The following is a 13,921-nucleotide window of genomic DNA, read 5'->3' on the forward strand; positions in this document are numbered from 1 at the left end:
TCCCATGCAGCAAACTCTTCTTCCTCATTGTTTTTCTTTCTTTTCCTTCTCACCATTGCAAGAGAATGGGTTTCTTCCCTTTTTATTTATTTATTTTTTCTTTTACTAGTTCTAGCAACATCCGCCCCCATCTGCTCTCACATATGTCTCTTTTAGCATCAAAGATTCAATTCAGGTAAGAGTTCTTACCTTTTGGTGCTTGGGGGTTAGAGAAGTAGAGAACACTGAAGAATGTGCGATTTATAATCGGTTAACCGATTTAACCGAACCGTTTAACCGTGTACCGTTATAACCGATAATTTCGGTTAAAATTCTTATCGGTTCGGTATCGGTTAAGAAACTGTTTAACTGAAAATTATCGGTTAATAACTGATAAGAGCCAAAATCGGACCGTTTTGACCGATACCTACCCCTAGTTCCTATCAAAGGGCTAAGGTGACTGTTTGTATTCATGTGTCGAGACATAAATATAATATTATATATTAATTACATTTTCAACTTTAACCTATTAATTTTGTGTTGAGATTTTTGGCCGTGTTTGTTAACCCCCTTCACTTCCCTGTAATTGTTAATGATTTATGTGGGAAAAAAAATGAGAATAATGTTTGGCATAAAAAGTGAAAAAAAATAGTATTGAAAAGTAAAAAAGTTTTATATTGTAGTAATTTTTTTATTTGAATAGTAATAAAAAGTAAATGATGTGATATAAAAAGTGAAAAAAGTAATAATGTTTTGATGTTAATTTATTTTGAAAAAAAAATAAGTGAATAGTATTAAAGGGAGGGGAAGGGAAAGTGATTAACAAACATCCCCTTTTGTATTGAGTTTGTGGGTTTATGTAAAAAATTACAAGTCCAACTTATCATATGTCAAGTTTGAATTGTGTCGATACATGAGTTTGAGACTCTACATGTCAACCCCTAACCCGACCGGGCCGACCCATCAGACCTCTCAATTCTAACCCTACTAATTTTGCGGAATTACTTCCATTGTCATAGTTTTTTTTATCTTGTTCACAATTTCATTGGAAGAAAAAAAAAAAAAATTATCGTTTTCCTATATAGTTTCACTTGGACGAGAACTAACCAAATTAAACAAAATGAATATGATTCAGAATTGTTAGTTAACATACAATGTACAAATGGTGACTTTGCTATCCCAAAGTAAATTAGCTGATTGGAAAATAAACCTCCCTAACTTATGATGTGTCCCTATATATCTGATGCCTGTAAAACCATGTTGCACTGTAGAGTGCAGAGAGCTGTTGATTTACTTAGTTCTGGAGAATTATTATGAATTGGGTAGGCACCAATGCTGCAGTGGCAAGTTAACAATCTTCTCAGGGAGGCTAAGGTATTGAGAGCTGAGTTCTACTTCTTCAATTCCTGGGGACTCTAGCATGCACACCAAGAGACTGATATCCTGGCCATCACCAGAACTGAAACATTCTGAAAGTTCATAATAAGACCAGCTTCTTCCTAGACCTGCTCAGATGCGTTTGGCCCAACAGCTCAGCTCCCATCAAACCATGTTCCTACAAAGTCACGAAACGAGCTAGCAATTTTTAACACGATTCGTAAACTTAACAAAAACTAAACACAAATTTAGTGGATTAAGATTGAGAGTTCTGACCTCTTTAATTAGATGGGTCAAGTTAGAGTTGACTTATATAATCTTATATTCATGCCTTGACACTATCCGAACCCGACACCCAACATTTAGGACTGTCAATTTTTTGCACGACCCATAAACTCAACAAAAAATTAGCAAGTTAAAGTTGAGGGGCTTGACCTGTTTAATTAAATTGATCGGGTTAGAGTTGACTTATATAGTCTTATATACATGCCCCAACGTGATCTAAATCCAATATGTGAATGGATGAGAACCCTTGCTTGCTATTCACCTCTCTGATAATAGATATGCACACCAAGATAGTGAATCGAACAAGGGCAACTCAAACACACTGGTCACCAAGCACAGCTCATTCTGCATTAAGCGGAACACATAACACGGCAAACTTGTTCAGGGACGTCTCTGTAAAGAAGCAAAGACACCAGAGATGCTTCAGAGTGTCTGGGGAGAGAAGGGAATAGGGTTGGATCATGGATGTGAGATTTTGTTAACTCCTGCATTATCTCAAATTGATCCACCCCTAACCCCATCTCTGTGAATGTGACCATATATATTCAGTATAGTTTTAAGAAGCACTCTCCATTAATATTCTGTTGAGATCACATGTCCCACTATCAAGATTACCAATCATATCGGTAAAGAAAAGGCCCCAAGAATCACTATCAACTCCTCCACTTGACATGGCCAATGAAAGAACCTTTACAACTTCTTCTTCCTGTCCTGAGTCATAAAGACCATCAATCAATATAGAGTAAGTCGAATTGTTCGGCAAACATCCTTTTTCCAACATCTCCTCCAGGATTCTAATCCCCTCCTTCGCATTGCCAACCTTACGAAACCCCTTAATCAACATGTTATAAGTAAAAGCATTAGGAGCACATCCCTTTTCCAGCATGTCATCCCACAACCTCCCCGCCTCATACAACTCCCCCCTCTCGCACATTCCCGCTATAAGTGTATTATACGTCAAAACACTTGGAATGGAACCCTTCTCAAACTCATCGAATAGCTTCCTGGCTTCCCATATGTCCCCCTTCTTACAAAGCCAATATATAAGGGAACTCAATATTACATTATCCGGCATAACATTCTTCTTCAATAGTTTCTTCCACAACAAACACGCATCCTCAACCTTCCCTTCTTCGCACAGCACATCGATCACCTTACAACAAAGTGTCGAGTTCGGTATATACTTCTTGTCAAGCATATCATCAAGCAGGTTACGTGCTTCCCCTGACTTCTTCTCTTTACAATAAGCGTCAATCATGACACCATAAGCAACCTCATTCGGCTCAACCCCATTCTCCTCCATATCATCCATCACCTTGATTGCATCAACCAACCTCCCTAGCTTACAAAAGCCATCCATCAAAACTGTATACGCAGTTGCATCGGGCATCCATCCTTTATCCAAAACCTCACCAAAAACCTTCCTCGCACTAACCATATCTCCCCGCGCAACATACCCACCTAAAATCGTAGTGTAAGTAACCAAATTAGGTATCATTCCCATTGCAGGCATTTCATCGAGCACCTCGACTGCACCTTCCACGTCATTCTTCTTGCACATGGCTTTGATCAAAATATTACAAGTGAACACATTGGGCACTACCCCAAATCTTGATTTACTGTTCTTGAACAATACATGCACCAAAGTATACCGCCTGGTCTGAACCAAAGCGTTTAACAAAGTGTTCAACGACCTCACCGAGCGTTGAACACCGAAGTCTTCGATGCGTAGGAAGGTTTTTAACGCCGAATCAGGTCGACCCGAGAGGCCATAACTTCGAATTACGTCGATGAAAAGGTTTTCGCCGCATTTGATCTCAGAACGACTAAGCTCTGAGATCAAGGACTCGACGGATTCGAACTCACGGGCGCGGCAGAGGCGCTGGATGATGGCGTGGTAAGTGTCGTAATTGTGGGAAAAACCGGGGTGGAATTGGCCAGCGTATTGGAATATTTGGAGGGCAAGGTCGAGATTTTGCTGGCGAGTGACCATGGAGGCGAGGCGCTTGGGGTAGAGCCGCTGGGGCCAGGGCTTGATCGGAGGCGTGACGGTGTAAGATTGGGGGAGTGTCTGGTTGGGACCGACGGTTGAGAACGGCCGGAAACGGGCGGTGGCGATCATGAGGTATCGGTGGTAAGACTGGCCCCGACGTAACATGGTCGAGAGGCTATCTTTTACTTTGGGCGAAGAACTGTAGGTTGGTTGAACTTGTATTTCAGCGTCCAGAGAAGACAAGCGCAAAATCAAATTGGAAAGCGACATGCCGTTCGGTCCGACCAATACATGGTATGCACCATTAGATTATTTTTTATTTTTTATTTAATTAATATTAATGTGAAGGTTGATTAATTAACATTTAACAATATCATATTAGTAAGTGGGATGGAAATATACTATATAGCATTATTATATATACAAATATATCAAGAGAAATAGAGAGGAGTGTGTTTTGTTGATATAAATTGATGGGAGTGGCTCTCTTCATTAAAATATCATCGAAGATTTCTTCTTATTTTTCCTTAAAAAAATTCTCATTTTTTCGCATTTTATTTTTTTCTCATAAAAAAATTCAAAACTCATTTTTAGTTTATATCACATCAATAAATTTATTCTCATTTTTCATTTTAAAACTTTTTGACAAACACACCCTAGAAGGACTGAGGTACAATGCTATTGCATCTGATGCAATACTTTTTACTTGGATCTTTCATTTCATATGAACAACCAAATTGTGGCAATAAATAAAAAAAAAAAAAAAAGAATGATAATTTAGTAATTATTAGAATTGCTAAATCACCTTTTGCGGTCAAAGTCAATAGTTCAGCCATCTTAAAACTAGCAATTAAGGTGGCCGAACCAGCTCTAAGGCGAAAGTATTGCGCCTAATCTTAAGCTGAGTTTTAAAAGCTACTCCTAATAAGTCTTGTGATTTTTGAATGTGTTTTAAGTCTAGTCTAAAATCAAAGCAAATTGGAGGCATTTGAACGGGGTTGCTCCCTACTATTTGAAGTCATCTAGACCAATAAATTGGTCTTCCAACTTCTTATATAATTTTTTATATATATATAATTGTTGTCCCCTTAGCCTTAGGCCCTTAGGCCTACCAAATACAGTGCTGCCCAATAATTCGGGTAAAATGAACAGAAAAAAAGGGAGAAGAAATAATGGTAAGCCATAATAAGCTTTGGTTGGTGATTTTATATATTCCTCTTAAGATGCGGGCCAGTATCATGATTCCCAGGAATGTCATTCCACCAAATTTTTTTGTCGGTGAAGAGATTATAGTTGTTAAGCATTGATTGCTCTCGTGGGGCCGGATTCTCAGTCAATTCAAAATCCATCCATCATCTTAATCATCAAATGAGAGATTTGATCTCAGTCATTGGATTGTGGTAACTGGTAAGCAGCTTTATGCATAGGATTAAAGCCAACTAAAAAAAAAAAACAAAACAAAACAAAAGATTACATACCTAACCAATCTCTCTCATTTTTCAAAAGTTTTTTTTTTTTTTTTTCTTTCCTTTTCAAAAATGATTCAATGAGCTGTTCCATGTTGAAGGGACCTACCGACCTACCTATCTTGCTTTTGAACAAAAAATAAAAATAAAAATAAAAAATGCAAAGGGTGATAAATATAGTTGAGTGTTTATCACGTGGAGAAGTAATGAGAAGATCTTCATGTGATTAAAATTGTTAGATGCAATGGCCCTCCATCCCAATAATCAAGAGAAGCAGCCCTTGGAAGTATTGTTTCTATTTCTTATTTAAGAGATACCTCTTATGGGAACATATCATTAATCGAAGATAATTGCATGGTTGAAGTTGCACACTTCATAGTTTGATCACTCCCAACACAAGCCTTCAAAAACAAGTTAACATTAATTATAACACACACTAACAATCATCACAAGTCACAAGAGGGGCATCTAGGGTGTGTTTGATAAACTTTTTTTTGTTGTGAGTTTTTTATTTGAGTAGTATAATAAGTTGTTGATGTGATTTAAATGAAAAATAAGATGTTAAAAATAATAGTTTTGAAAAGATGATTTCTTTTGGGAGAAGTGAAAATAAAGGGAGAGGGGTTTGTCAAATGGTGCCGAGCCCCACCATTGTCGGTGCCTTGTCTTTGGCCTCTCTACTTGCTATGGTTCTCAAATATGTTTGTTGCTTTTGTAGGCATTGTTGAAGGCAGATTCACCATTTTCTTAGTCGGTGGGCTAAAATTCTAATGGATCGGACCATTTATTTTACTCATTTTTAATAGATTTTAAGCTTTTATTGCACTATATTGATTGTTTTAGGGTCTTTTGAGGCTAGAAATGCCACACATACTCTCAGATGTATACTTTCTTACGTAGTAGTAGAAAAGCACCATTAAATTTTGAATGGAATACGATTCAATTGTAATTATCGTGATCACTTTAAAAAGTATTCACTTAAAATTATGATAACCACAATGTGTATAGCATTTATCTTTATGAGTCTACTCCACCCATATTTCTTGTTTTTTCTTTTGACTTTAGTTGTTCCCTTCTCCCTCTACCTGTATTTGCTTAGAAAAACAAGAAATCCCCATTCCTAATCCAAACCTACTACAGCTTCGGGCAGACAGTGTGAGCCCAAAATCAGCCTCAAATCTTACTATATATAAAATAAAATAAAATAAATAAATAATGCATGGTACATCCACTGTGATAAAGCATTAAAGGGAAGACAAAGACAAGACCAAATTTCATACCTAGCTCTCTTTTTCATCACTGCCCCTTGAGAAGAACCCAAGCCCTATCTGCCTCTGCCTCATCTTTTCAATCTTTTTCCTCTTACCCTTTTGCTTCAAAAAGACGAAGACCAAGTTTGAAGCACAGTAGTGGTTGCTGCATTGAAATGAATCAAGAAATGAGTGGGGTTGATGAGACGGAGAGCTACCAAGAGAGTGTGGCGGAGAAGATAGATTATGTGTTCAAGGTGGTGGTGATCGGAGACTCGGCGGTGGGGAAGAGTCAGCTCCTCTCCAGGTTTGCTAAGAACGAGTTCTGCATTGACTCCAAGTCAACTATTGGGGTTGAGTTCCAAACCAGGACTGTCACCATTAAGGGCAAAGTCATCAAGGCCCAGATCTGGGATACTGCTGGCCAAGAAAGGTTCAATTCTCTCTCCCGCCCACAAATTCTACCATTTCTTTTTCTTCTTTTTCTGTCTTTTCTCTGCTTCTGAGAGTTTGAATTTGAATGATAATGGAGGCACTGATCATATATATATATATATATATATATATATATATATATGACAAGATTTAGTCAAAGGTTAGTTGAAATTGTTACATCATTTGAGATAATTATGAAATAAAAGGTGATTTTTTTGCATTAATTCTCCATCAAATATTGGGAAATTTAGTATTATTGTGCTAAATTTGGATACCATAATTATTATCTAGAAGGGTAGCCATAGTTACACTTACACTCGATCAGTAAGTGGTATGTGTGTGAGGATTTTTCAATAATGTCAGTAGAAAAATAGTAGACATTTATTTTTTTACTACTTTTGACAAGTGTCAGCGTGTAATTGGAAAGAAAAGTGTAGATGAGTATTAAATGCTTGTAATAACATTTCTCTTTAAAATATGTACTTTACATGAATTCAACCCGGATGGGCCGGGTGGCGGATGCTGAAACCAACTCTACATTTTAAAGTTTGGTGCATGCTTCACGTTTTAGGCCAAGAAATGATAGAGAAATGCAATAAAATTGATTTTGAATTTTTTTTTTCTCTCAGATTTTTACAGAATATTAACAGATTTTGAAATAAATAATGCAATATTTGACTACTTGGGGTAGGATGGTAATTTGTGTTCAAGTGTCGGGTTCGGGTTGTCTTAACCTAACCTCATTTAATTAAATGGGTTAAACTCTTCAACCCTAAGGTTTTTAACCCTCTAATTTTATATTGCGTTCGTGAGTCTTATCGAGACATAAGTATAAGATTATATAAGTTAATTGTAACTCGACTCATTTAATTAAACGAATCAGACTCTTCAACTTAAACTCTTTAAATTTCGTGTTGAATTTGTGTGATAAATCGTGGTAAAAGTTGTAGGCCATACTTGGGGTTTGGCATGAGTTTGACAATTTAAACAGGTTTTAATTAATGTGTTTTTCCATGGAACATGAATTTGTAATCTTTTTGTACCAATAATTCATAGGTACCGGGCCGTGACAAGTGCGTACTATAGGGGAGCACTAGGGGCCATGCTGGTGTACGACATTACCAAGAGGCCCAGCTTTGATCATGTGGCAAGGTGGGTGGAGGAGCTCCGGGCCCACGCCGATAATTCCATCGTGATCACACTGATTGGGAACAAAGCAGATCTTGTGGACCTGAGGGCCGTGCCCACGGAAGATGCTATTGAGTTTGCAGAGAATCAGGGCCTCTTCTTCTCTGAGACATCGGCCCTCAGCGGCGACAACGTGGACACTGCGTTTTTCAGGCTACTCGAGGAAATTTACGGTGTGGTTTCTAAAAAGACTTTGGAACGTGGCATTGCAAAATCCAACGGTGGTGATGCCGCGGTGCTCAAAGGATCCAAGATTGATATTATTTCGGGGGCTGAATTGGAAATTAGTGAGATGAAGAAATTGTCTGCATGCTCTTGTTAGAAAGAAAGAAAATCATGAATTTGAGCTATTTATTTATATCTTTATGTTCTTGTTGAAAGAACTTAGAAGCATCCTTCTAGGTTTTAATAGAATATACAAATTTGAATATGATTGAATTTGGTATATTCTTGGAATTGGATTTATATAGTTAAATTTCTATTTCTTTTTTTCATTTTTTTTAGAGATTCCTTAGTAAAAATGCTGGCTGCTAGATGGGCCGGATATCAAAAGCTCATCCTAGAGTTTAAAGCAGTCGTTTCGGCCAGCCTGAGCTAATGTTTTGACGGTAGTAATTCGGATTCACATGTTGGGTTTCAACCGTAATTTTTTTTTTTTTTTTAAGGGAAAAACATTTAAGACTTATTTATGACTAATTTTCTGTTAACTCATGATTAATCTTCAGTTGTAACAATAGATCTGTTTTAGACAGACTCAACTCAATGCATAGATAGCTCATATTTCTCGGCCCATGGAGCAAAAACCCCATAACTCATCCTCCTCAACTCGCAAGGCAAGAAATTATTTACATTCTCACCCCAAAAGGCCATGACCATAATATACAGGAAAAATAAAGAAAAATCACAAGAGCTCACAAACACCACTGGAGGCCGCCTAAAGATTCTGGCTAGAGCATGAAAAAATCACGCGCAGGTGCGTGCGAGTCATGGTCTATCGTGGGGGGCCGGAATTAGAAGCGGCAGGTGCCGTTGGAAAGCAGGTGGGACCCGTGTGCGCGGATGATGGGCTCATGTCGAGGTGGGTTTGACAGAGGGACGTAGATCGAGTTTTAAACAGTTCGATCCAAGAGCCCCATCAACACCGGAAAAGGACACAGCATAAATGGAGGACTGCACACTCGGAGCGGTGGAGCTAGAGCTTCTAACAAAAGAGAAATAAGCAAAAAGAAAAGGTGCGGGGGGGAAGAGAGAACAAAGTTCTCCTATTTCAGCCGTATTAAAACATGGGTATAAGATTGGTCAATTTTAATCCGATTTATTTAATTTTGGGTTGGGTTCCTGTCAAGCTCGTGGGTCATATAAAAAATTGTTAGTCTTAAATGTTGGTCATTATAAGGCATAGATATAAAATTATATAAATCAACCTTAATCAACTTCATGAATCATGTCAAAAATTGACCTTTAGCCATAGACATGTTACATGGCCACCCTCCCCCCAAAAAAGAGGCCAATCCCTGTCAATGGTAATTCACTAATTCTTCTTTTTTGTCATCTTTATAATATATGCACAAAGTTTGTAGTAGTTGCTCGGTCAATTTTAGTAGTTGTTTTTTTAATTTATTTTAAAGTGAAAAACTAACTCTTATATAAATACAGATGTTCTTAAAATTTATCTGTAGGATATTTTTGACACAGATGGAACCTCAGAAATAATATAATTTCCAGACAGAATATTTCTAGACAGGCTTTTCAGTTTCCCCCCCCTAAAATAATACAACATTCTTAGTGCGACTTTAGGCTATAGTGCAAAAACATGCCTCCATGCTTTTTTGAAGCATGTTAAGGAAACAGAGTAGAACCCTCAAATAACCTAATTTGTCGGCAAATAATATTATATTCCATACAAATAAGGTAGTCTAGGTAGAATAGATCATCTTTAAGTATCAACATCAAGTGTTTCTTTAATCTCGGAGATACAAGATTGGGTTTGTTCCTTTTTTTTTTTTATAAAAAAAAAAAAAATAGTGAAAACTATTAAATCACCATTTGTTTTTAAAATTTGAACTAATATGAAAGAGTTAATTAAATTATTTAATCAAAATTTTAACACTCTCTTTGATGTCTGCTCAAACTTACACATGAAATATTTAATTATATTTAATCATTTAAATAATACTTTAAAACTTTTTTTCACGTATGAACTATTTAATTAAAATAAGAGATAAACTATGAAATTAAGATTCAAACTCACAAACAAGATACAATTAAGAAACTTATCATAAAATAGAAAATTATAACAAAAGGGTGAAAAAATAGAAAATAGAGACAATGAAATTTTGGAGTGGCGTAGTGTTAAATACATACGTCACTTCTAGTCAAAAAGGCTATTTTTCGCTCTCATTTTACTTAACATACGTACAAGACTCTATTTATAGATCTAACAAACAGTAATCTTATCATCCTCATTTATGATAAGGTCCTCTTAATATATATGTATATCCTTTAGTTTGTCTAGTAAAATAGTAGAGGGTTGTTGGATTAGTACCAAAATTAGATGCTTAAAAATCAAACCAAACACAATTATGAATTAGGTATGATTGGTGACAACTTTAAAGAGAACCCGAATCTACAACACTTAATCACTAAACAATAACAAGAACCTAAATGCGGGAAGGATTAGTTGTTACTTCTGAGGTTGTTTCGACAACCACCACAAAAATATTTTACTATTTAGCCACTCATTCTTTGCAGTAAAAGGGTTCCATCTTTTGAGAAAAATAATAATGATGACGAGTGACATGTTACTTTCACCAATCTCACAGACAGCCGGGCATCATATCATATCATATCATATCATCATGACCCCATACTTTCGTTTCTCCTCTCTCATGGGTGTGCATGAGATTGTACTAACTATCACTTTTTAAATTTTATATAATATAACAAAAATAAATGGAAATAATTTTGGAATAAGAATAAGCCGTCCATCTGATCTGCGGCGCTGTGGCAGAATATACGGTTGTCAGCCATATCCGACTGAGGCATTAAACTTTTAAATTAACGATAACAAAACCAGCTGGCCTGACTCACACAGTATGGGCCCCCCTATGATTCGACTTCTCATAAAATTAAATGTCCTACTTTAATTCTTGGTGAAGGAAAATTAACGGAGAGGAGGACAATGATTCTTTTACAATTGGGAAAAATGTACTACTAGCTGTTGGCAATATTAGCTTTTTAATGTCCAAAAATACTAAAATAGCCTCTTAAATTATCGAAATGTATAAAAAAGATTATTTTGTTTTTTATTTTATATTCCTTTAATATCTCTATTTTTTTAATAAATAAAATAATTATTAAAAAAAAACCAAAAAATTACTGAAAAATATAAAAAAAATCAATGGGTGAATAAATACCAAAAAAAAAAAAAAGTTTTTTGAAATAAATAAATAATTAGTCACTATACTTTGCCTAAATTATAAATTGTTTCATATCGTTTTAAAGTAAAATTAATGGGCGAATAAAAACAATTTTTTAACAGAATTTGACTCTAAGAACTAAATTGTTTTTTTCTAGAATATCTCAAAAAACGTACATTTGATTTTATTTTAATACGGCATGAATAGTCACTGTAGTTGACCTAAATTATTTATTTAGTAAAAAAAATATCTTTTTTCTTTTTTGTATTTATTCGCCATTTGTTTTTTTTTTTTTTACAATTATTTTATTATTTCATTTATTAAAAGAATAAGGGTATTATAGGAATAAAAAAAAATAAGTGGCATTTTTTAAATATTTTGGTAGTTTATGGGGCTATTTTAGTACCTTTTGAATATTTGAGGGTTATATTGCAAATAGCTAGTAGTTTGAAAGACTTTTTTATATTTTTCCCTTTACAATTAAAAAAAAAAAAATTGTATATATATATATATTCCTAACAGTTTAAAAATGTCATATATTAAGTGATAAATTAAAAATGAGAATTTAATTTATTTTTATTAGAATCTTGTATTTTATGTTATAAATTTTTTTTGAGCTAAATATTATCTTTAATTTTTTGAAGAATAAGCGTCTCTTAAAAATTAAGAATTATTTTGAGAGAATTTTTTTGATTGCATTGATAACATGCCATCTTTTCAATAGATAGCATTTTATAAACTGTTGGATGCAAGAAATTAGCTAAATTCAAATAAATGTAGCATCTAAAAAAAAAAAAAAAAACAATATAGTTAATAGAAAATACAAAGGTTCACAGAATTAGTTTGTTCAATTTGACATATAATAATACTAACAACAATGAATTCAATGAATTCAACAAATGGATTCAATAATTGCACATAAAAGGTCAGCATTATAGGTAAGATGGTCGGCCTAATATATATATACAAAGAGAGATTGGTTTTTTTTTTTTTTTTTTTTTTTTTTTCGAAAATTCAATTCTTTTGTGAATTTGACACGGCAACGACATGTGTTTTTTTTGAATAATTCTAGAAGTCCCTCTTATGTCATTCTAAGAATGATATGGCTCTTAAAATTACCATTTGATCAAAATCTAATAATGATCAATTACAAGTTCAATGGTAATTTTAAGAGCCACATCATTATTGAAAAAACATAAGAGTGACACATGTGAAACTTGTAGCATTACTTGTCTTTCCTTGCTTATTTTAGGATATGTATCAGAATTTGAATATATCCAGTTTAAACCCTAAAAAAATTGAAAAGAAACTATTTTTATAATTTTATTAGTTAGTAGAAACTAGAAAGTAGTTAATTGCTCTATTTAAGAAGGGATAATGATTAATTTCTACCATATCATACGCAATAAAAAGCCTTGAATGGCTGAGAACCACCCACCACAAAAAAAAAAAAAAAGCCCACTTGTAAAATATTTTATTTATTATTTTTAATAATTTTTGAGTTTGAGAATTGACCACAAAAACGTGTCCCTAGTTGCGACCAAACACAGCCTATGGGTAATAGTGGGGAAAACCACTGAAACGCACAAGTCGAGTAAATCGCGTGTTTGTGATACATGGAGAAAGAAAATGAAGCAGTTTGGCTGAATCTGTCCCTAAAGACAAAACGACTTTATCAGTAAGGCCCCTAAGTAAATCATCACCAATGATGAGAGCAACAAAATGAACTTCTTTTTCAAATAGAAAGAGAAATAGCACCCTTCCAAAAATTCGGAAAATGACCTTCCTACGTTACACATCACAAAGTTTTAGTGGTCTGTCCGTGACCAGCTTTATTACGTCTGTTTTAGACCGCAATTTGAAAATGTACGATGTAAAAATATAATTTTTTAAAGTGTTTGATAAAATTACGGCTGTTTAACCTTTACAATTGTACGTTTTCAAATTTCACTTTATTAAAAACACAATCTCAAATAATTTATTTTTCTGCGATTTAGTTTAAAATTACACTTTTTGTCTATAAAATCACAATTTCAAGTGAGCCCTAATGCCTCTTTCTTTCCTAAAGGAAAAAAAAAATTGCATTTTATTATTAAATCCCGCCTATATCTTTGTTGAGTTATTATGTTTTATCCTCCATTTGGTAAAAAAAAAAAAAAAATTAGATAATATACAGAAAGATTAGAGAAGATATTATTAAATGAATTTGAATAAGAACATGTAAGAATGCACTTACAACAACTCCAACATTTTCCAAGATGTAGCTCAATCGGCTGGAATTACGCCTAATAAAGCAAAAGTCACTCGTTTAAATTCCCCTCTCCCTCTTGTGCGGACATGTAAAAAAAAAAAAAAAAAACTCCAACATAAATTTCTCTTTAACAGTTTCATCATATCTATTCCCCAATCCCATTTGGCACTCTTTTGTTGTTGCTTAAAATGGCATTAAATATAAAATTGAAAAACATTCCCCACTTGATTTGTTTCTTCACAAAGGAAAAATATAACAATAAAGTAAACATAATCAAA

At 34.5% G+C, this 13,921-nt stretch overlaps 2 protein-coding genes across 5 annotated transcripts; one reads left to right on the forward strand and one right to left on the reverse strand.

Annotated features, from left to right (window-relative positions):
- Positions 1 to 1,129: 1,129 nt before the first annotated feature.
- Positions 1,130 to 3,867, reverse strand: LOC132186652 (pentatricopeptide repeat-containing protein At5g16420, mitochondrial). Of its 4 annotated transcripts, none has more exons than XR_009440764.1 (2): positions 1,904 to 3,867; positions 1,130 to 1,534 (listed from the first exon to the last, which is right to left on the reverse strand). XR_009440764.1 is itself a non-coding variant. In XM_059600637.1 (2 exons), exons 1-2 carry the CDS (start codon positions 3,797 to 3,799, stop codon positions 1,512 to 1,514), a joined length of 1,566 nt encoding a protein of 521 aa, XP_059456620.1. In that variant the 5' UTR covers positions 3,800 to 3,867; the 3' UTR covers positions 1,130 to 1,511. The 4 variants fall into 4 exon arrangements, 1 of the variants encoding a protein (XP_059456620.1); XR_009440763.1 differs by having other exon boundaries at positions 1,792 to 3,867; XR_009440762.1 differs by having other exon boundaries at positions 1,633 to 3,867.
- A 2,363-nt stretch (positions 3,868 to 6,230) lies between these two features.
- On the forward strand, positions 6,231 to 8,420 carry LOC132186653 (ras-related protein RABA3). The gene is made up of 2 exons (XM_059600638.1): positions 6,231 to 6,783; positions 7,842 to 8,420. The coding sequence occupies exons 1-2, from the start codon at positions 6,527 to 6,529 to the stop codon at positions 8,293 to 8,295; spliced, it is 711 nt and encodes a 236-aa protein (XP_059456621.1). The 5' UTR covers positions 6,231 to 6,526; the 3' UTR covers positions 8,296 to 8,420.
- Positions 8,421 to 13,921: the final 5,501 nt, after the last annotated feature.

This window comes from Corylus avellana, chromosome ca7 (genome assembly GCF_901000735.1).
Source record: "Corylus avellana chromosome ca7, CavTom2PMs-1.0".
Classification (NCBI taxonomy): domain Eukaryota; kingdom Viridiplantae; phylum Streptophyta; class Magnoliopsida; order Fagales; family Betulaceae; genus Corylus; species Corylus avellana.

What these genes read in the sequence shown, in the direction of transcription:
- LOC132186653 (XM_059600638.1), top strand. Translation starts at nt 6,527, where the DNA reads ATGAATCAAGAAATGAGTGGGGTTGATGAGACGGAGAGCTACCAAGAG. An exon ending in GATACTGCTGGCCAAGAAAG is followed by an intron (nt 6,784 to 7,841) that starts GTTCAATTCTCT and finishes AATAATTCATAG; the next exon opens with GTACCGGGCCGTGACAAGTG.
- LOC132186652 (XM_059600637.1), bottom strand. Translation starts at nt 3,799, where the DNA reads ATGTTACGTCGGGGCCAGTCTTACCACCGATACCTCATGATCGCCACC. An exon ending in TTTCTTTACCGATATGATTG is followed by an intron (nt 1,535 to 2,256) that starts GTAATCTTGATA and finishes GTGACTTTGTAG; the next exon opens with GAACATGGTTTGATGGGAGC.